Below are 23,859 nucleotides of genomic sequence, written 5' to 3'. Positions count from 1 at the left end.
AAGGAAGAAAACAATAAAGATTAGAGCAGAAATAAATGATATAGAATCTAAAAAATAAGAGAACAAATCAATGAAACCAGGAGCTGGCTCTTTGAAGAGAGGGACAAAATTGGTAAACCTGTAGACAGACTCATAAAAAAAGAGGTGGTACTCTAATAAAACTCTAAATCACAAGTGAAAGAGAAGAAACAACAATCAGCACCACAGTAATACAAAAAATATAAGGTAATATTATGAAAAATTATATTCCAACAAATTGGACAACCTGGAAGAAATGGATAAATTCCTAGAAACATATAACCTACCAAAACTGAATCAAGAAGAAAGAGAAAATTTGAACAGACTGATTACCAGCAAAGAAATTGAATCAGTAATCAAAAAAATCCCAACAAAGAAAAGTCCAGGACCAGAGGGCTTCACAGGTGAATTCTACAAAACATCTAAAGAAGAGTTAATACGTATTTTTCTCAACAAATAAAAGACAAAGAAAAACTTCCAAATTCATTCTATAAGGCCAGCATTACCACAAAAAAGAGAACTATCATCCTAGTATCTCTGATGAACACAAATGCAAAAATCCTGAACAAAACACTAGCAAACCAAATCCAACAATACATTAAAAGCATCATTCACCACAATCAAGTGGGATTTATTACTGTGATGCAAGGTTGGTTCAATATTCACATGCTATATAACATCAATAAGAGAAAGGATAAAAACCATATGATCATTTCAATAAATGCAAAAAAAGCATTTGATAAAGTGTAACATCCATTCATGATAAAAACTCTAAACCAAGTAGTTTAGCAGGAACATACCTCAAGTTAATAAAGGCCTTATATGAAAAATCCACAGCAAACATCATACTCAATGGTGAATAACTGAGAGCTTTTCCCCTAAAGTCAGAAACAACACCAGGATGTCCACTCACATCACTTTTATTTAATATAATACTGGAAGTCCTAGCCACAGCAATCAGACAACAAAAAGAAATAAAAGGCATCCAAATTTGTAAGGCAGAAGTAAAACTTTCACTATTTGCAGATGACATGATGCTATACATAAAAAATCTGAAAGACTCCACAAAAAAACTACCAGAACTGATTGATTTAGTAAAGTCATGGAATACTAAATATACAAAAATCTGTTTAATTTCTATACACTAATGATGCAGTAGCAGAAAGAGAATTTCAGAAAATAATCCCATTTATAATTGCATCAAAATCAAAAGATACCTAGGAATAAACTTAACCAAAGAGGTAAAAGACCTGTACTCTGAAAAGTATAAAACATTTATAAAAGAAATTGACAATGACACAAAGAAATGGGAAGACATAGCACACTCAAGGTTTGGAGGAACAAATATTGTTTAATGTCTATAGTACATAAAGCAATCTACACATTTAATGCAATCCCTATCAAAATACTAACAGTATTTTTCACAAAACTATAACAATCCTAAAATTTGTATGGAACCACAAAATACCTAAAATAGCCAAAGAAATATTGAAATTGAAAAGGCAAAGCTGGAGGTATCACAATTCCAGACTTCATGTTCCATTACAAAGCCACAGTAATCAACACAGTATGGTACTGACACAAAAACAGACAAATAGATCAATGGAACAGAATAGAAGACACAGAAACACAATTATAATGGTCAATTAAACCTTGACAAAGGAGGAAACAATATGCAAAGAAAGAGACATTTTCTCCAAAAAATAGGGTGGGAAAACTAGACAGCAACATAAAAAAGAATGAAATTGGACCACTTTCTCATAGCATACACAAAAATAAACTCACAATGGATTAAACACCCAAGTATGAGACAAGACCATAAAAATCCCAGAAGAGAGCACAGGGTTTAATTTCTCTGACATTGACAATAGCAATGTGTTTCTAGATATGTCTCCCAAGGCAAGGGAAACAAAAGCAAAAATAAACTATTGGGACTTCATCAAAATAAAAATCCACTTCACAGTGAAGGAAACAATCAACAAAAGTAAAATGCAACCTATGGAATGGGAGAAGACATTTGCAAATAACATATCTGATAAAGCATTGTATCCAACATGAATAAAGACCTGATACAACTCAACACCCAAAAACCAAATAATCCAATTTAAAAATGGACAAAAGATATGAACAGATATTTCTCCAAAGAAGACATCCAGATGGCCACCAGATACATGAAAAGATGCTCAACACCACTCATCATGAGGGAAATGCAAATTAAAGCTACATTGAGGTATCATCTCATACCTGTCAGAATGACTAAAATCAATAACACAAGAAACAACAGGTGCTGTCAAGGATGGGGAGAAAAAGAAACCCTGGTGTACTTTTGGTGGGAATGCAAACTGGTGCAGACCTTGTGGAAAAAAGCACGGAGGTTCTTCAAAAAGTTAAAATTAGAACTATCTTATGATCCAATAATCCCACTACTGGGTATTTACCAAAAACTACAAAAACACTAATTCAAAGAGATACATGCACCTCTATGTGTATTTCAGCATCATTTACAATAGCCACATTATTGAAGCAGCTCAAATGTCCATCAATAGGTGAATGGATTTAGAAGATGTGGATATATATATGATGGTATATTATTCAGCCATAAAAAAGAACAGAATCTTGCCATTTGTAACAACATGGACGGTTCTAGAGAGTATAATGCTAAGTAAGCGTAGTAAGTCAGTCAGAGAATGACAAATACCGTATGATTTCACTTATGCATAGAGTGTAAGAAAAAAAACCAAATGAATAAATGTGAAAAGAAAGAGCAAGAGAGGCAAATCAAGAAACAGACTCAACTACAGAGAACTATAGGTGGAGTCGGGTGAGGTGATGTGTAAAATAGGTGATGGGGTTTAAAGAGTACACTTACCATGATAAGCATTAAGTTATGTATAGAATTGTCAGTCACTATATTGTACACCTAAAACTAATATAACACTGTGTGATAACTATATTAGAATTAAAATTAATAACAATTTTAAAAAGTCAAGAAGAAATAAAAAGGAGAAAGGCTACTTTTGAAAATTGATTTAAAACTATGGAAAGTAAACAAAATAAATATTTCATAGCACACACCTACACACACAAACATACGAATAGAAGCCAAGACCAAAAATATAGAAAACCTAAAGATTAGATCTAGGAATCATAATATTTAAATATTAGTCTCATAAGGGTAAGATAAAAAAATATAAATAATAATGAAATAAGTATGACAATAAAACTTCCTTGATTAAATAAAAAAATTTAAGATCTGGTGAAATTTCTATACTTCAATGAGAAATAAAGGCAAGAAGAAGACTGGGTCCCAAACAACATGCAACTACTATACCTACCTGACACTCTTTACCCAAACCTTCCATGAGAAAAAAATAATATTCTATCATGTTTAAGATATTGAATTGTATGGGGTCTCTTTATATAGCAGCCTAATATATTTACTAATAAAGATACAGATAAATCTAGATACCATTGAATTTTATAAAGAGAGTAAGGGTGGGAAGAGAAAGGGAAAGAAAACATGTACTCCATATGGTAGAATACAATGGCCATAAATTGTAGTAGCTCCCCTCAAAAGATGGAGTCTATTTTTTCAACTCCTTAAAAGTGGGCTGGCCTGTGACTTGCATTGGCCAATAGGATACAATGCAAAAGACAGTATCTGAGGTTTTTTAGATATTGGCCAAAAGAAGTCTTTCCAGCTTTGTTGTGCTCTTACTATTGTAAATCCTTCTGTAAACCACCCAGGGCTAGCCTTTTAGAGGATATGAGACTAGGAAGAGGTCCCATCTGTCACAGATGTCCCACCTGGGACTGCATACATGTGGATAAAGCTAAAACCATCCAACCCAAGCCAAGCCTTCCCAAAGAACATTTAACCAGTCACTCTGAGAAATAATGACTATCTACGTATTTCTTTTATTCTCGAGTTAGTTAACATACAGTGTAGTCTTGGCTTCAGCAGTAGAATCCAGTGTTCATCTCAACAAGTGTCCTCCTCAATGCCCATCACCCGTTTTCTCCACCCCCATCAACCCTCAGTTTGTTCTCTGTTTAGAGTCTCTTATGGTTTGCTCCCCTTGCTGTTTTTATCTTATTTTTCCTTCCCTTCCCCTATGTTCATCTGTTGAGTTTCTCAAATTCCACATTTGCATGAAATCATGTTATATATGTGTTTCTCTGATGGACTTATTTCACTTACCATAGTACCCTCCAGTTCCATCCATGTTGGTGCAAATGGTAAGATTGCATTCTTTTTCATCACTGAGTAGTATTCCAGTGTGTGTGTGTGTGTGTGTGTGTGTGTGTGTGTGTGTGTGTGTGTGTGTATTACAAATCTTCTTTATCCATTCATCAGTTGATGTACAATTTGGGCTCTTTCCATAATTTGGCTATTGTTGATAGTGCTTTTAAACATCGGGGTACATGTGCTACTATGAATTGGATAAATTCCTAGTAGTGCTATTCCTGGGTCATAAGGTAAATGGGCATCTGGGTGGCTCAGTCATTAAGCATATGACTTTGGCTCAGGTCATGATCTCACCGTTCATGAGTTTGAGTCCCACATCGGGTGAGCTTGAGCACTGCATAGGGTGAGCTTAAGCCCTGCTTCCAGTGATTCCTGCCTCTCTTTCTCTCGTTCCTTCTGCCCCTCCTGGATTCTCTCTCTCTCTCTCTCTCTCTCTCTCTCTGTCCCTTGCTCACTTATACCCATTCTCTGAATTATTTAAAATAAAATAATTAAAAAATATATGTACCACATCTTCTTAACCCATTCATCAGTGGATGGACATTTAGGCTCTTTCCATAATTTGGTTATTGTTGATTTAGCACTGTGATAAACATTGGGGTATATGTGCCCCTATGAATCATCATTCCTGTATCCCTTGGATAAATTCCTAGTAGTGTAATTGATGGGTCACAGGGTAATTCTAATTTTTTTTAAGGAACCTCCACATTGTTTTCCAGAGTGGCTGCACTAGTTTGCATCCCCACCAGCAGTGCAAAAGAGATCCTCTTTCTCCACATCCTCACCAACATCTGTTGTTCCCTGAGTTGTTAAGTTTAGCCACTCTATTATGAGGTGGTATCTCATTGTGGTTTTGATTTGTATTTCCCTGAAGATGAGTGATGCTGAGCATCTTTTCACATGTCTGTTAGCCATCTGGATATCTTCTTTGGAAAAGTGTCTATTCATGTCTTCTGCCCATTTCTTCAGATTATTTGTTTTTTAAGTGTTGAGTTGGGTAAATTCTTTATAGATTTTTGATACTAAAACTTTATTCAATATGTCATTTGCAAATATCGTCTCCCATTCCATCAGTTGCCTTTTAGTTTTGTTGATTGTTTCCTTTGCTCTGAAGAACCTTTTTATCTTGGTGGGGTCCCAATAGTACATTTTTGCTTTTATTTCCCTTGTTTTCAGAGACATGTCAAGTAAGATGCTGCTTGGCCAAGGTCAAAGAGATTGCTGCCTATTTTCTCCTTCAGGATTTTGATGGTTTCCTGTCTCACATTTAGGTCTTTCATCCATTTTGAAATCATTTTTGTGTATGGTGTAAGAAAGTGGTCCATTTCTCCCAGCACTGTTTGCTGAAGAGACTGTCTTTTTTCCATTGGATACTGTTTCCTGATGTGTCAAAGATTAGTTGGCCATATGTCTGTGGGTCCATTCCTGGGTTCTGTGTTCTCTTCCATTGATCTATGTGTCTGTTTTTGTGCCAGTAGCATACTGTCTTGATGGTTACAGCTTTGTAATACAAGTAAAAGTTGGGATTGTGATTTCTCCAGGATTGATTTTCTTTTTCAACATTACTTTGGATATTCAGGGTTTTTTGTGGTTCCATATACAATTTAAGATTACTTGTTCCAGGTCCGTGAAGAATGTTGGTGTGATTTTGATTGGGATTGCATTGATTTTCTGCCTATATGATCTGTCCATTGTTGTAAGTGGAGTATTAAAACCCCTACAATCCCAGTATTATCTATACATTTATATATGTTTGTGATTAATTGATTTATATATTTGGGGATTTCCACATTTGGGAACAATTTCCACAATTGTTAGCTCTTCTTGATGGATAGACCCCTTAATTATGATATAATGCCCTTCTTCATCTCTTGTTACAGCCTTTGTTTTAAAATCTAATTTGTCTGATAGAAGTATGGTTATTCCAGCTTCGTTTTGAATTCCAGTAGCATGATGGTTCTCCATCCCCTCACTTTCAATCTGCAGGTGTCCTCAGGTCTAAAATGAGTCTTTTGTAGGCAGCATATAGATAGATCTTATTTTTTTCAATCCATTCTGATACCCTATGTCTTTTGATTGGGACATTTAGTCCATTTACATTCAGAGTGATTACTGAAAGATATGGATTTAGTGCCATTGTGTTATCTGTAGGTTTTGTGATAGCTCTGGTCCTTTGTAGTCTGCTACTTTCCACTCACAGAATCCCCCTTCAGATCTCCTGCAGGACTAGTTTAGTGGTCATGAACTCCTTTAGTTTTTCTTTGGGAAAGCTTTCTCTCTCCCTTCTATTCTGACTGACAGGCTTGCTGGATAAAGGATTCTTGGCTGCTTATTTTTCCTATTAAGCACATTGAATATTTCCTGCCACTCCCTTTTGACCTGCCAAGTTTCAGTGGATAGGTCTGCTACTACCCTTATGTGTCTACCCTTGTAGGTTAAGGCCCATTTGTCCCTAGCTGCTTTCAGCATTCTCTCTTTATCTTTGTATTTTGCCAGTTTCACTATGATATGTCATGGTGTTGACCTGTTTTTGTTGATTTTTAAGGGAGTTCTCTGTGCCTCTTGGCCCTGGGTGCCTGTTTCCTCCCCCAGATTAGGGAAGTTCTCAGCTATAATTTGTTCAAATAAACCTTCTGCCCCTTTCTCTCTTCTTCTTCTTCTGGAACTTCTATGAAATGGATATTGTTTCATTTCATGGAATGATTTAGCTAATTCTCCCTTTGTGGTCTAGTAATTAAATTTCACCCCCCCTTTTTTTTAGCTTCATCATTTTCCATAATTTTATCATCTATTTCACCTATTCTTCCCTCTGCTTCTTCCATCCTCACTCTCACTGTATCTAGTTTATTTTGCATCTCATTTACAACATTTCTTAATTCATTGTGACTATTTCTTAGGTTTTTGACCTCAGCAACAATAGATTCTCTGTTGTTTTCTATGCTTTTTCAAGCTATTACTCTTATGACTGTGATTCTAAGTTCTTGTTCAGATATATTGTTTATATCTGTTGTGAGAAATTATCTGGCTATCATTTCTTCCTGAATTTTCTTTTCAGGAGAGTTCTTTCATCATTTTGGCTGGTTTCTGTCTTTTGTATGTTTTAGTAGCTTGTTATGTGTCCTGCACCTGCAAGTACTACTATATTAAAAAGGGGTCATACACTGTCCAGGACTGGCACTTCAGGAAGTATTTTTGGAGTGTGGTCCATGCACTCTGTTGTGCTTTGACTGCTCTATTCCACTAGTCAATCCTCTGTAAAGCTCATCCTTGCTTGTAGTGATGGAGTGTTTGGACTTTCAACCAGGTGTGCTTTGATTTGTTCACTCAAGTAACCATGGAAAAAAAGGAAAAGGTGGGGAAGCCTTATCCCATATAAAGAGAAAAATGAAAGGGAAAAAGAAAAAAAAAGCAGAGGGTCAAAAGAACTATAAGACTTAATCCAGAGAGAAAGTAAAATAAAAAGAAGTTATAAGAATTGATAAAAAAAAATCAGAAACTATGAGCCTGATTCCAAAAGAAAAAAAGAAGAGGGTAGAAATAAAAAGAAAAGGGAAGAACAAACAAATAGAAGATAGAACAAAAGCCAGTTGTTTGTTGGTGCCTGAGACCAGTGGGTGTATAAGTCTGGAGGAGACGCTGGCTCTGTTGGCTCAGTCTTCCTCCAGTTGATAAGCAGTTGCCAGTCACAGAGGAGGGGGGCTTGGTGTTAGTGGGTCCTTCCTTTACTGGGGACTGCTGTGCTGCTCCCTGAAGCTCCACTGTGGTGGTATTCGGTAGAAAAATGGCAACACCCAATTTCTCCTCCCCAGACCAGGTATCTCATACCACACTGTTCAGGCAGCCCTCACAGAATAGCATGGGCAGTTGGCTTGCCCTGCTCCACAGTCTCCCATGCCCTCTAGGTGCTTGGCTGGAATTCTGATGTCTTAAAGGGCCCTGCACCACATGGGACCATGTGCCCCTCAGCCCTGCTGATAAAGGGTCTTTCATCCTTGGGGAAGCAATAAATTCTCTTCCCACAGTACTTGAGAAAGGGGACTGTTCTCTCCCAGTGTGCCCCTGAGATCGCTACAGCACCCTGGAGCTGGCTCCTTCCCTCTCAGGTGTGCCCACACAGCCAGCTCTGGTCCAGAGAAAGTCACACACTTTCGTACCTTCAAGTTTTAGCTCCTAAGGCTGTTTGCAAAATAGAAACTGGCACTCTCCATTTTTCTCATTCCTGAGTCCATGGTCCAGAGAGGTTTTCCTCTTGTGCTAACAAGATAGTAAAGCCCTCTCATTTTCTCTCCCTTTTGTCTCTCCACAGAAGAGGTTCCTTCCCCTCCATGCCTATGCCATTTTATCTCCTCCAAGTCATATGCACGTACCTCATACCTCGATCCTGCCAAACTGTCTCCCTCCACCTGTGGAGATCCTTCTGCCACGCTACAGATTGATTTCCTGGATGTTCCAAGTGATCTGTCCTCCATACAGCTGTGTTTGAGGGATGAGGGAAATCCTGGTCCCCCTACTTCCCCACCATCTTTACTCCTCCCTGAATAACTATTGTTTTAAATCACCAAGTTTTGGAGTACTTTTGTCATTTAAGAAAAGTTCACAAGCATACTTTGTAATAGAAAATATGCATTATTTTATGTCATTAGAACATTTACAAAAATTTGATACTCTGTTTATTTCCATAATTGGCTACCAACAATTTCTCCTACTCTATGCCTTGTGAATATTGGCTAGCCTTAAGAATTCCTTACAGAATGTGATGGAAAAACTACAAAAGCTTTCAATTCCAGTCTCTAACAAGCCTTATGGGTTTTGCTCTTGCCAATCTGGAAAACTGATATTGGAAGCTGAAAAATAGGGGGGAGGCTCTGTTATATAGTTATAGAACAATAAACAAACTTCAGGCTTAGAATAACTTGCAGGGTTAAAACCATACCCAATAAACTTGTGGATCTGGCTAAGGAAATTTCCAGCCAGAATACTTAAAACACTATTTGGCTTATACTACTGATATGCAATAAATTTATTGCAAGAGAAATAAACTAAAGAAAGAACTGTTCAATTTTAAAGCAGAAATCAGAAAACATATAGAGAATCTGGGACTGCCCACAAAAGAAATTCTCAAAGTAAGAAATCACTAGGGCAAAGATCAAAGCCATAGTACTGACAGTAAAATGTAGTTTCAGAATCAAAGTCAAATCAAGGGTGTGACTATAAGGCTCCCTGTTAAGACCTCAGAAAGACTTAAATATTCTTTGTGGATCCTAGTAAGACAAAAGTGCTTAATAATTAAAGGTATTGTCCTGCAGAAGGCTGGCATACTTTAAGTAAGACGTTTATTATGGATGTAGCTTTGGGGTAAAAGAAGGAATCACAGTAACATACAAAGAAAACAAAGTTTTAAGAGAAACATCATCATATTACACTTAAAATGACAGACATTTCAAAATTAAAAGAGATCTCTAGGTCCCCAATAAGCTATGAGAAGGAAGCATGCTGAGTGAGCTATTCAGTTACAAACATGAGCCATTTCTTATGGAAAAGGAATGATGATTCAGAGAGGAAAATCTACATGCCACACTCCAAAATAAGGACTACTTTATTTTTGGATTAGGGAATCATTCCCGGGGAGCAAAACTAGACTTCAATCAAAGTACATACCCTACCCTGAAAGTCAGGAGAACTGGTGACGTGTGTCTGCTTGGATTTCATAGCAGATTTCTCAACTATGTGCTTTCTGTTTCCCCTCTATTTGACTAATAGTTTCTATTGCAATTATCCTATCCTTTTCTCAGTAGTATGTGTTAAGTATGTGTTGGGAGGAGTGGGGTACAGATAACTCAACTTTTTAGATAACAGATTTCCAGATCAAGAACAGCTGTGCCAAGAACCCACATCTAGACCTGGTACAGATGATAAGATTTCCCTCCCTTTAAGTCTTGGCTGGCCCCTAACCAATAAAATGTAATGGGAATTATGTTCTCAGGTTTCTGAGCCCAGGTCATAAGAGGACTTGCAGCTACTACTTTTGACCTATTAGATTCCAGCTGTCATGTAAGGATGCTTGGGTTTTACTACTAAATGATGAGTAATGACATGAGAGAGAAAAATTCAGCCCTTAGTCATTGCACCAACCACCAGACTTCTGAGGAAGCCATCTTGAACAGTCCACAGCTGAATGAAGCCACATGAGTAACACAGCTGATAAAACATGAAGCATAGGAATCATCCCACTGGGCCCAGCCAACCCCAAAATCAATTAGAAATAATTATTGATCTATTAAGCCTCTAAATGTTGGTGTAGCTTGCTATAGAATAATAGAAAAATGAAGCAAAAATATGCATTTGACCACAAAGAAAACCTTTGAAACATCCAGAAAGTAGAGAATTTGTACGTCTTATTGTCTGCTGTTAATTTTATAAAAAGGTAAACCAACAATAAAAAAGTAAACTACACTTTTTGAAACAAAGGAAACTTAGAACACCTATAGAATTCAATATTCAGTGAAAAATGTATAGTTTGAATAGTGTTTATTGTCATAAAATGAGTGCAAAAATAAATTACATATAACAACTAATGCAGATTTGAAAATGAATTAAAAATAAAGAAAAAAGATCAAATAAATTAACAAAGATGAAGATTAAAATAGTTAAATAGAAAACATTAACAGCAACAAGAAATAAAATAGTAAAACAGTTAAATAGAACATAAAATCAGTTAGTTGAAAGCACTTAAAATATACAATCTCCTAGCAAATCTGATTGAAAGGAAAAGAAACAAAAAGAGATACTTTTATAAATGAAAAATAAATGGGAAAAGATGTAGAAATAGAGATGCAAAAAAACAATAAAAAGAACACTAAGCATAATGTAAAATTATAAGCAATTTCAAAACCATTAAAAATGGATGAATCTATATTAAAATATAAACTACCCAAATACACACACCAATAATCTAAAAAGGAATTGAAAAAGTGGTCAAAGAAGTACCATTTTTGTTTAAAAAGGCTCCTAGGTGATTTTGTAGTTAAGTTCTATATAATCTTCCAATTATGTCTCCCTTATTAAAAAAAAAAAAGGTCCTTTTTAAATTCTGATTAGAAATGCATTATTACCTTTGTTATATTAATTTGAAAGGATCAATATTTTTATAAATTTAAATCTTTCCATTTGGCAACACTGAAATTTACATTACAATATCATTTACAACTCCATCTTAATAAATTCATATAGCATAATTAGCTAGTTTATCACTGAGTTAAATTACTCCCAAAACTCTCTAATTATTCTTCCTGACTGCAAAATCCAATCTCTATCCCAAAATTCATCTTTCATAAAACTGGAAGAGTAATCTTAATTAAAAATACCAAATGGGGGGGCGCCTGGGTGGCTCAGTTGGTTAGGCGACCGACTTCGGCTCAGGTCATGATCTTGCAGTTTGTGAGTTCAAGCCCCGCGTCTGGCCCTGTGCTGACAGCTCAGAACCTGGAGCCTGCTTCGGATTTTGTGTCTCTGCTTCTCTCTACCCCTCCCCTGCTCACGCTCTGTGTCTCTCTGTATCTCAATAGTAAATAAACGTTAAAAAAATTATTAAAAAAAAAACATTAAAAATACCAAATGGATCAGTCTTAATATTCTTCAATAAGTCCCCATTTCTTATTCAAAATACAAATTATTATGCCATCCATAAATGGCCTCTATCAGGCATCCTACTATTCTTCTCCTCAATCCAAAAATCCTATCATACTCAAGAACTGGAATTTCTCTGAATAGTCTTTGTTCCCTCAAGCCTTTGTCTCTACACATTCTATAGAGATCCTTCCTGTTTTCTAACCCCATATTCTCAATTACTATATCATAATCCCATTTTATAGTACATTATGTTGGAATAGGGACATTATGTCTCAACTATGTGTTAAAAATTTCAGCTTTGAAATTAATGTTATATGTCAATTATATCTCAATTTTTTAACAAAAAATTAGAAGCCTTAGATTTAAAAAAAAATCAATATTTTTTGTCAAGTCTGTCCCTCCTACATTACATTATATTATGATATGTGCAAGAAATTTTTTCAAGTACAGATGGAATGTAATTATAATTACTGTTTATATTTGTATTAAGGACTTAATATCCTTAATACTTAAAAGTATGTAATTTTAACAGAAAGAATTCATGACACTATACATAGAAAAAACTAAGTGAAGTTTCTATAAATTTTAAGAGTTGATGATCCTTGAAAAGAAACAGTAAATGGGAGATCACACTTGAATTTACACTTTTTAGCCCCACTGACAGGATCACTGGGCTATCCAGTCCAACCAGAGTGCATCTTAGAACTCTGCAAATCTGGTCAAGTTATTTAATATCTCAGAGTTTCCTTTTCTAAAAATTGAATATAGCAGTCTCCCATTATCCACAGTTTTGCTTTCTGCAGTCTCAGTTACCTATGGTCAGCCATACTCTTGACTATAGTCACAAGATCAATAGTAGCCTACTACGTCACAATGCCTATGTAATTTCACCTCACTTTATTTCATCATGTGTGCATTTTATCATCTCATCACAAAAAGGATGAGTACAGTACAATAAGATTTTGAGAGAAATCACATTCATATAACTTTTACTGCAGTAATTGTTGTAATTGTTTTCTTTTATTATTAGTAATTGTTGTTAATCTCTTACTTCACCTAAGTTATAAATTAAGCTTTATCATAGATATGTATGCATGTACAAGAGAAAATATAGGATATACAGGATTTGGTATCATCCATGGTTTCAGGCATCCCCTGACAGTCCTGGAATGTATCCCTCTGGATAAGGGAGGACTACTGTAATAATAATTACTGCTAAGCATAACAAAATATGCTGTATGTGATTTGACTCACAAAACATTCAAATATGTAAAATATTTCTATTTTCTAAAAAATATGTTTGTCCTCATCCATATGATTAACCTGCCAATTGCCCACTTAGTAGATAGTTGCCTAGAGTAAATACAATCTATTTTTCTAACAAATAAAATGAAAATCACGTTAATAGAATAACAAAATATTTTTATCACTTTATCTAAACATGATTTTTTTTAAGTACAACTCTGGCTACTGACTGCTAGTCTATATAATGTCTTTGATGAAAAAGGACCCTTTGTTCAGGCAAATGCAACTATTCAAGGGTATACACTTGGCAAACCATGGGTTAGATTTCAACACCCACTTGTACCTTAACCCACCCCCTTGTTTAAGGCATAATTTGTACAAAGTAAGGGCAACCTTGGGTCCAAATGGATTATTTTATCTACGTCCTTGAAATACGTTAGAATAATTATTGGAATAATGATCCTCTAAAAGGTACACAACAAACAACAAAAAGCTAGCTCACTTAAAAACTAAAAGTTTTATATGACTTGTAAAACACTTTAAAAGCATTATAATTACTTGAACAGATGGATAATAATACCAACTGATTCTATTATCCATGCTGCCTGAGGAAGCAAAACCAAATGTATTTTCACTAACTGCAAATGCCAAGTAGGGTTCAGAGAGCCATATTTGCAGTTCAGATTTCACTACTAATTTATTCTCTAACTCCAAGTTAGTCACTTTTTAGCTTCTATTGATCTCTGTAAAATGGCCTAGATCAGTGATAGTACAGAAAGGCATTTTGGAGGAAGAAGATAAATTCCTTTAAAATTCTCATTAAATCCATAGACCTTATCCAGAAAAAAAAAAAAAATACACTTACATAGAAAATTTTGACCTTAAATTCAGAAAAGAATAATTTTAAATGACATTAGCTGCTACAGACTAAATGTTTGTGTCCCCCCGCAAAATTCATGTGTTCTAACCTAATCTCCAATGTGATGGCATTTGGAAGTAGGGCCTTTGGGAAGTGATTAGGGCATGAAGGTAATACCCTCATGAATGGTTTAGTGGCCTTATAAAAGAGGCTCCAGACACCTCCCTTGCCCTTTCTGCCATGTGAAGACACAGCAAGAAAATGGCCTTCTATGAACCAGGAATTGGGCTCTCACCAGACAACAAGTCTGCTGGTGCTTTGATCTTAGACTTCCCAGCCTCCAGAACTGTGTGAAATAAATGTTTGTTATTTAAGTCACCCATTCTTTGTTATAGAAGCCTAGTATGGTCTGAATTTTTGTGTCCCGCTTCCCTCCTCTCCCGACCTACAAATTCACATGTTGAAATCCTAATGCCCAATGTGCTGGTATTAGGATGGGGGCCCTCATGAATGAGATTAATGTCCATACAAAGGAGGACTGAGAGAATGCCTTTGCCTTTCCTGTCATATGAGAAAGAACATGAAGTCTGCAACCCAGAAGAGAGCCCTCACCCCACCACGTTGACACCCTGATCTTGAACTTCCAGACCCAAGAACTGAGAAACAAATTTCTGTTTTTTATAAACTACCCATTCCCTGATATTTTGTTAAAGCAGTCCAAATGGAATAAAACACAACCCAAATGAACTAAAACACTAACTTAAAAACTTCAAATATTAACTATATAATGGGATTATAATAATTTTAAATACACAAATAAATATACTGTTAAATATACTGTTCTGTATAAAATAAAATGTTAAGTATGGTAGGCAGAATTCTAATATGGCCAGCATGATCTCCATCCTTGTGGTTATGCTCTAAATAATCCACTCCTTTTGACTATGGGTGGGACCTGTGAGTTGATTCTAGCCAATAGAATATAGCAAAGTGATGAGATACCACTCCTTTTATTAGACTGCATTATATAGCTAACATGACAAGATATCATTCTCATGATCATGTTACATTATATAAGACGGTCAGCAAAATAGAGAAACCGGCCTTGAGGAAAAAGCAAGCTGCTGTGATGTAAACTGCCTATGGAAAGGTCTCATGGCTGAGTGCCTCAGTCCTAGGAAGGAAATGAAGTTTGCCACATCCAGTTGAGCTTGGAAGAGTAACTCAACTTACAGAATAGAATAGACCCTAGCCATTACCTTGATTGCAGTTTAGTGAGACCTTGAACATAAGACACAGCTAAGCCTGCTCAGCCTCCTAACCCATTCAAACTGTGAGATAATACAAGTTATTTTAATAACTGAAAAATTTATGGTAACTTGTTATGCAGGAATAGAAAACAAATACCATAAAGTTGAACACTTTATATTCAACATCTCAAGTGGCCCTCTCATTTTCTTCCCAAATTTATGTTACTTGATTCTTGAACTATTCACATACACTTGTGGGACACAACTCCAGCCACTCACTAAAATGAGTGGTGTGATCCTCTGACAAGTCATTATAAAAAATAAAAAAAAAAAGTGAACTTGTAGCAAAAAAAAAAAAAAAGTATTCCAAAGCCAAGATGAAATAAAGGTTACTTACCTTTCATTCGATCACATAAAAAAGAGTGGACTCTATAAGTCACAATTACTGAAGAGCTTTTTCTTATTTGATTCTTACACCTCATATACCTTTTTAAGATAAATAGATACCGTTTTACCCATTTTAGTAATCAAAAATATAAAGCTCAAGTAGGTTAAATGAACTTCCATTGTCACAGAACTAGTAAATCACTGTTATGACTTTCAAGATGACCTTCTTTCCTCCATGATATTGTCTATAATTGAATAAACCATGGTAATTTTCATAACCTTGACAGTAAACATGCCTGGATTTACCATTTTATTTTCTGAAAAAAAACTTACTGAGAAAGTCAACCAACAAGAAATATCTTAGAAAGAATGTTAATACAAAAATACACACAAATGTACACACACACACATATATCCCCATGTTCACATACATACTAATGTTATCTACATACATAATTATCAGAGTGACTATTAATTAAATTTAGATGCATAGAGTATGTGTGTTACCTGAACTTGAAGCAAATCTTCTTTTACTTTAAGCTCTTTTACTAGAAACTTCTTCCTGTTATTAAAAAAGGTTTTTAAATTTATCATAATATTTTAAATTGCATGACTACTTTGCTTTCTTATTAGTACTTAAACCATTTTTAAAGAAAGAAAATTTCTCAAAACAATCATTTTTAAGAGACATAAAATCCATATAAGTGATAAATAATTGAATAACATTTCTCAAGCTAACTTCTCATTGTTATGATTAAAATATGCAAGGGAGATGAGGCAAGGATTGTCAAAGTACACTGGTCATTTTTTCCCCCTCTGGTCATCTTTTCTTAAGTTTTATTTAAAGTCCAGTTAGTTGGGGCACTTGGGTGGCTCAGTCGGTTAAGCAGCTGACTTCAGGTCAACAGGATCTCGCGGTTAGTGGGTCCGAGCCCCGCATGGGACTCTCCTGACAGCTCAGACCCTGGAGCTTGCTTTGGGTTCTATGTTTCCCTCTCTCCCTCTCCCTCCCCTGCTTACATTCTGTGTCTCTCTCTCACATATAAATTAACATTAAATTTTTTCTTAATACATAAAGTCCAGTTAGTTAACATACAGAGTTATATTAGTTTCAGATGTACAATACAGTGATTCAATACTTCCATATAACACCCAGTGCTCATCACAAGTGTACTCCTTAATCCCCATCACTTATTTAACCCATCCCCCCACCCACCTCCCCTCTGGTAACCACCAGTTTGTTCTCGATAGTTAAGAGTCTGTTTCTTGCTTTGCCAACAACACAAGAAACAACACATGTTGGCAAGGATGTGGAGAAAGGGGAGCCCTCTTGCACTGTTGATGAGAATGCAAACTGGTACAGCCATTCTGGAAAACAGTATAATGGTCCCTCAAAAAGTTAAAAATAGAACTACCCTATGATCCAGCGATGGCATTACTAGGTATTTACAACGAGAGTACAAAAATACTAATCCAAAGGGATACATGCATTATCTACAATAGCTAAATTATAGAAACAGCTCAAGTGTCCATCAACTTATGAGTGGATAAAGATGATGTGATACCCCACCACCACCACATACACACAGGCACACACACTGGAATAATACCCAGCCATTAAAAAGAATGAAATCTTTGGGAATACAAGCTGGTGCAGCCACTCTAGAAAATAATATGGAGGTTCCTCAAAAAATTGAAAATAGAACTACCCTACAACCCAGCAATTACACTACTAGGTATTTATCCAGGGGATACCGGTATGCTGTTATAGAAGGGACACATGTACCCCAATGATTATAGCATCACTATCAACAATAGCCAAAGTATGGAAAGAGCCCATATGTCCATCGATGGATGAATGGATAAAGAAGATGTGGTGTGTGTGTGTGTGTGTGTGTGTGTGTGTATATATAAAATGGAGTATTACTTGGCAACCAAAAAGAATGAAATCTTGCCATTTGCAACTATGTGGATGGAACTGGAGGATATTATGCTAAGTGAAGTTAGTCAGAGAAGGACAAAAATCATACGACTTCACTCATATGAGGACTTTAAGAGACAAAACAGATGAACATAAGGGAAGGGAAACCAAAATAATATAAAAACAGGGAGGGGGCAAAGCATAAGAGACTTATAAATATGCAGAACAAACAGAAGGATACTAGAGGGGGTGTGGGAGGAGCATTGGGCATTAAGGTAAGGGGCATTAAAGAATCTACTCCTGAAATCATTATTGCACTATATGCTAACTAATTTGGATGTAAAGTTTAAAAAAATAATATTAAGTATTAAGTTCAAAAAAAAAAACTGATAGTGGCACCAGGAGATAACCAGAAAACTAGAGGATCAAACATCTCAGAGGAATACAGCAGGGAGAGAGCTCAATCTATAACATGACACCTGTTTTCAATGCCATGATATCAGACAAGTACCTGTACATTTAGATGCAATCAAGGAAGGATGGAGGTAGGGCTGGGGAAATCTTAAATTGATAGGATTTAAATTAGAAACGACCAGGAAAATCTTGAAACATATCCATTTCAAATCTTGTAATGTCTAATTCTATGGCATTAGCTAGATTAGATTTTTTGGAGGTTACAAATAGAAACAAAGAGGTTATAATTTTGTATTCATGAGTCAGAGGATTGTAAATGCTATATCTTTGTTCCCACAACTTTTTCTAAATAGACTCAACATGTTGATTTTCCACGAGAAGTTAGCTTTAGGGGCTGGCTAGCCTGGACCATAACTGCAACCTGACAATTGCCTTTGGGAAATTATTTTTTTTAATGTTTATTTACTTTTGAGAGAGAGAAAGAGTGTGAGCAGGGGAGGGGATGAGAGAGAGAGGGAGACAAAGGATCCAAAGCAGGCTCTGTGCTGACAGCGGGGCTCAAATTCACAAAGTAGTTTGAGACCATGACTTGAGCTGAAGTTCATTGCCTAACTGACTGAGCCACCCAGGCACCCTGCCTTTTGGGAATTTAAACCGGACCTCAGAGCATCAAGAGGGGATTTTTCCTTTTTGATATGGGTCCTCCTTTATCCAGAAGTTAGTCATTAAAATCATGGCAATGTTCTATTGTTTAAGAAAATGAAAAAACTGATATTTTGGTAACTAATATATCCCAGCACCTACAGCAGTGCTTCCACAAAACAAGCTCTCAATAAATCTATGTTGAATAAATTAAAAAAAAAGGAATGAAATCTTGCCATTTGCAACAATGTGGGTGGAGCTTAGTATTATGCTAGGTGAACTAAGCCATTCAGAGAAAGACAAATACCATATGATTTTACTCATATGTGGAATTAAAGAAACAAAACAAATGAGCAAAAGAAAAAAAAAGAAAGAAAGTAGTCATCTTTTCCTCTCTGAGACAAAGGTCAAGGCTACTTATCCAATGAATTTCTTTTCAGAATTTATAAAACTCTATAAAGATTGAATTCACAGTTCCTTTTTAAAATTATGTATTTATATTAGGGGTTTTTAAATGTTTATTTATTTTTGAGAGAGAAAGAGAGACAGAGCATGAATGAGGGAGGGGCAGAGAGAGAGGGAGGCACCAAATATGAAGCAGGCTCCAGGTTCTCAGTTGTCAACACAGAATTCGATGCAGGGCTCAAACTCATGAACCGTGAGATCATGACCTGAGCGGAAGTAGGACACTTAACCAACTGAGCCACCCAGGCACCCCATATTAGGGTTTGACTAAAGCAAATTCAAAATGCAAAAAAAAAATTATATTACTAAAGAGATATTCACTTAAAAAGGCCACTTTACAATAACCCACATGCATAAAAAATAGATCATTCCTTTCACAAAATAAGTATAATCAAGAAAAAAAAAAAAGAATAGCCCAGACTGAGGAGTTAATATACAAATCACAAATCACTAGCTAAACATCAAGGAAATAATGTAAATCCTCTGTCTCTAAAATGATTTACAGATTTAACTCTGTTTACTTATTCCTGACTATCTGGTTCATTCTCCTAACCTACCTTTAGTTCTTTGTTCTTCCTTTCCCAGCCCTCTTCCTCCGTCATATCCTGGTCTGCTTATAAAACTATGGTATTACATAGTGTTACATTTTTTAGAAACCTGTTAAAAGTTATGTTTATATGACCTCAAATTGTTTGTATAAAATGAAAATGTAAATTAACAAGGAAAAAATATAAACATGTAGCTTTATATCTTACTCTTCTGTATCCTCAGATTTTCTTTTGTCTTTTTTCTTCTCCATTTTTATAGTTTTCTTTGTTCGATCATATGTAGACTTTGCTTTCTGTGTAATTTTATATAAGCCAGAAACAAACAGTTAATGAGACAATAATTAGAGGGAAATAAAAGATAATATGCATTACTAAGATTTCCATTTTACTTTGAGAATCACTATACTATGTTTCAAGAAAAATTATCTAAAAAGAAGCACAACAAAATTAAGGATACAATCAGAACGCTTGTTATGGTACTCTACTGAATGTAAGTTGTATATAAGTTAATACATATCAAAAGAAGTAAATTCCCCTGACAAATTACAGCCAGGTCTTCTCTAATACATACATATCTTCCTGAAAATCATCTATGAAAACTCATGCACTAAAAACTGCAGGATATATGAGAGAAATGAGGTAAGGTGCCCAGCATGCAACAAACATTGTCAATGATACATTTTTTAAAAATAGAAACCTAATAAAAACAGTTCCATTTTACAAAGTTAGATGATTTGAGAAACACATAGTATGAGAAATATAGTTCTTTATTTTGAGAAAGACATGAGGTGTGTTTGTGGAAGTGATCATCGAATAGGTTGCAAATTGTTATCGTGTAGTTTGGGAAGAAGGATGATCTGAAATCACATAAAAAGTTGTAATGACAGATGTGCACTGGTGTGGTACACTACAAACATGGTGAACGAATACAGTGTGCAGAGTCTGCTTTCTCCTTTTACCTAGTACTCTTAGCAGATGAATTTGTGCATAAACACATGTAAAATTCATATTATGTTCAAATTGTTTGTGTTAGAACAAATTTGCATTTCAAAACAAATATTACAGCAGAACTAACCACATATTTTAAAGTATTATTGAATGACTATGTAGTAATAGATTATTTTATACAAGAAAGTTGAGAAAAAAATTAACAATTAGATTACTGAAATTTGTAGATGAGCTTAATAATAGAGACCTATTATGGCATTAGGTGTTTATTTCCTGTTTTATACAACAACTCCCAAAAGATACAACTTCACTATAGTGGTAAAGTTCTCACAAGTTAAACACAAAGTGTAATAATCCTCATAAAATATGAAAAAACCTGTATAATAATGAATTGCAATGGAATTCTTAAGGTCTCCAGGTAACTTTCTAGTTTAAATATGAGTTTGGGGATATATTTCTTATACAGAAAAATCTAATATACATTGGCCATCAAAAATACTTTAAAAATGAAAGGAAAAAAGACTAAAAGTAATGAACAGATCATCAGTTACTTGTGAGAAAACTTCAAGTGGACAAAGATACTTGTAATTTCAGTACATAATGGAGAGAAGAAGTGAGCAAAGAAAATAAATATTTGAAGAAACAATGGACAAATTTTACTTTCAAATTTGACAAAACTTTATGCTCACAAACCCACAAAAAATATAAGGAAAACTAGTTCTAAGACATATGATAATAAAATTATAAGCAATGATGAGGATAAAATCTTAAAAGCAGAGGAGGAAAGCAGATTATATATAAAATAAAGTGGACAGCAGACTTTTCAGAAACAATGCAAGCCAGAAGATAAAAAAGAAACTCTTTAAAGTACTAGAAAAAAAGAACCAGCCAACCTAGAATTCTTTGTCCAGAGAAAATATGTTTTAAAACTGAATACAAAAGAAAAAAGTTTTTCAGAAATCAAAAAGTTGAAAGAATGAATCAGCTGCAGACCTGAACAACAATAACAAAAATTATGAAGAATCCTTTAAGCACAAGAAAAATGACACTAGACAGAAATAAGGAAATATACAAATTAAAGACCAACATAAATGATAATTAAATGGGTAAATAAATATAAAGACTGTTTTCCTTATTATTTAAATCTCTTTAAAAGGTAATAATTTACAGCTAAACTAATAACAATGTGTTGTGCAGCTTATACCATAGGTAGTAAAATGTATGAAAATAGTGGTACTCAGGCTGGAAAAGGACAAAGCACATTATCTTAAGGTTCTTAAGTACAGTCTTAAAGGTTCTTAAGTAAAGTTTTAAAACAAGACTGTAAACCCTTTACTATAAAGCAAGCAATTGAGCAGCAAGTTAAAAAGTAATAAAGATTTTGTTACCTGGAAGTGTGGTGCTATTGTAACATATAACTAAAAATGTAGAAGTGGTTTCAGAATTGGGAAGTAGGCAGAGGCTGAAAGAATTTTATGTAGCATGAAAAAAATATTTAGCAAATTATGAAAAGTAGAAAAATATTTTAACCTGATAAACAATATTGAAAGAGAAAGAAAGAGCAGGCAGAATGACCATAGAAACAAGAATATTTCCTTTTAAAATCAGGAACAAATGAAAAATACCTACTCTCATCATGTCTATTCAATATCATTCTAGAGGTCTTTGCCAGTTTAGCCAGGCAAGAAAAAGAAATAGTATTACAATTGGAAAGCAAGAAAATTTAGGCTATTATTAGTCACATATACTTTGGATACAAAATTAAGTAAACAAAATTTATTACACTTCTCTAATGACAGTTTGAAAATATTTTTAAAAGATAGCAATTAAAATAGCATAAAAATCTGAAACATTTATACTTTATACAGCAAGGCTGTCATTCAGAATAAAAGGAGAGATAAAGATTTTCCAAGACAAGCAAAAACTAAAGGAGTTTTGTGAACGCTAAACCAGCTCTACATGAAATGTTAAAAGGGACTCTTTGAGTAGGAAAGAGAGACCAAAAGCAACAAAGACTAGAAAGGAACAGAGACAATCTATAGGAACACTGACTTTACAGGTAATACAATGGCACTAAATTCATACCTACCAATAATGACTGAATGCAAATGGACTAAATGCTCCAATCAAAGACATAAGGTATAAGAATGGATACAAAAATAATACCTATCAATATGCTGCTTACAAGAGACTCATTTTAGAACCAAAGACATTTCCAGATTGAAAGTGAGGGTACAGAGAACCATTTTTCTTGCTAATGGATTTCAAAAGACAGGTGGAGTAGCCATACTTATATCAAACTCAATTTTAAACCAAAGACTGTAATAAGAGATGAAGAAGGGCACTACATTATAATAAAGGAGTCTACCCAACAAAAAGATATACCAATTTTAAATATTTATGCTCCCAACTTGAAATCAGCCAAATATATTAGTAAAAAAACACTTAAAGAAACTCATTGATAATAATACAAGAATAGTAGGGGACTTTAACAACACACTTACAACAATAGACAGATCATGTAAGCAGAATACCAACAAGGAAACAATGGCTTTGAATGGCATACTGGACAAGACAGACTTAAAAGATATATTCAGAGTATTTCATCCTAAAGCAGAAGAATACAAATTCTTTTAAAGTGTACACAGAACATTCTCCAGAATTGATCACATACTGGGTCACATATCAGCCCTCAACCAGTACAAAATATTGAGATCCTACCATGGGTATCTTCAGACTGCACAATGCTATGAAACTTGATATCAACCACAGGAAAAATTTTGGAAAGACCACAAACACATGGAGGTTGAAGAACATTCTACTAAAGAATGAATGGGCTAACCAGGAAATTAAAGAAGAAATAGGGGTGCCAGAAGGCTCAGTCAGTTAAGCACCCAACTTCAGCTCAGGTCATGATCTTATGGTTCATGAGTTTGAGCCCTACATCAGGCTCTCTGCTGTCAGCACACAGCCCACTTCAAATATTCTGCCCCATCTCTCTCTGCCCCTCCCCTACTCCAGCTCGTTCACTACCTCCCTATCTCTCTCTCTCTCAAAAAAAATAAAACATTAAAGAAGAAATTAAAAAATGCATGGAAGCAATGAAAATGAAAATACAACAGTCCAAAACCTCTGGGATGCAGCAAAGGTGGTCATAACAGGGGAGAATATAGCAATACAGCCCTTACCCAAAAAGCAAGAAAAGTCTCAAATACACAATCTAACCTTATACCTAAAGGAGCTGGAAAAAGAGCAGCAAATAAAACCTAAAACAAACAGAAAAA

General features: G+C 35.0%; 1 protein-coding gene across 3 annotated transcripts in view; it reads right to left on the bottom strand.

Moving 5' to 3' along the window:
- Positions 1 to 23,859, bottom strand: part of LOC122224035 (coiled-coil domain-containing protein 7-like) — a 134,101-nt gene that overhangs the window by 27,202 nt on the left and 83,040 nt on the right. For all 3 annotated transcript variants that reach the window (XM_042945300.1, XM_042945302.1, XM_042945301.1), the window contains 2 exons: positions 19,835 to 19,920; positions 16,145 to 16,199 (listed from right to left, as the gene is read on the bottom strand). In XM_042945300.1, the coding sequence (XP_042801234.1) occupies positions 16,145 to 16,199; positions 19,835 to 19,920 (141 nt within the window). The remainder of the gene's footprint in view (positions 1 to 16,144; positions 16,200 to 19,834; positions 19,921 to 23,859) is intronic.

This window comes from Panthera leo, chromosome B4 (assembly GCF_018350215.1).
Source record: "Panthera leo isolate Ple1 chromosome B4, P.leo_Ple1_pat1.1, whole genome shotgun sequence".
Lineage (NCBI taxonomy): Eukaryota > Metazoa > Chordata > Mammalia > Carnivora > Felidae > Panthera > Panthera leo.
This window is presented reverse-complemented; position numbering and strand designations above follow the sequence as displayed.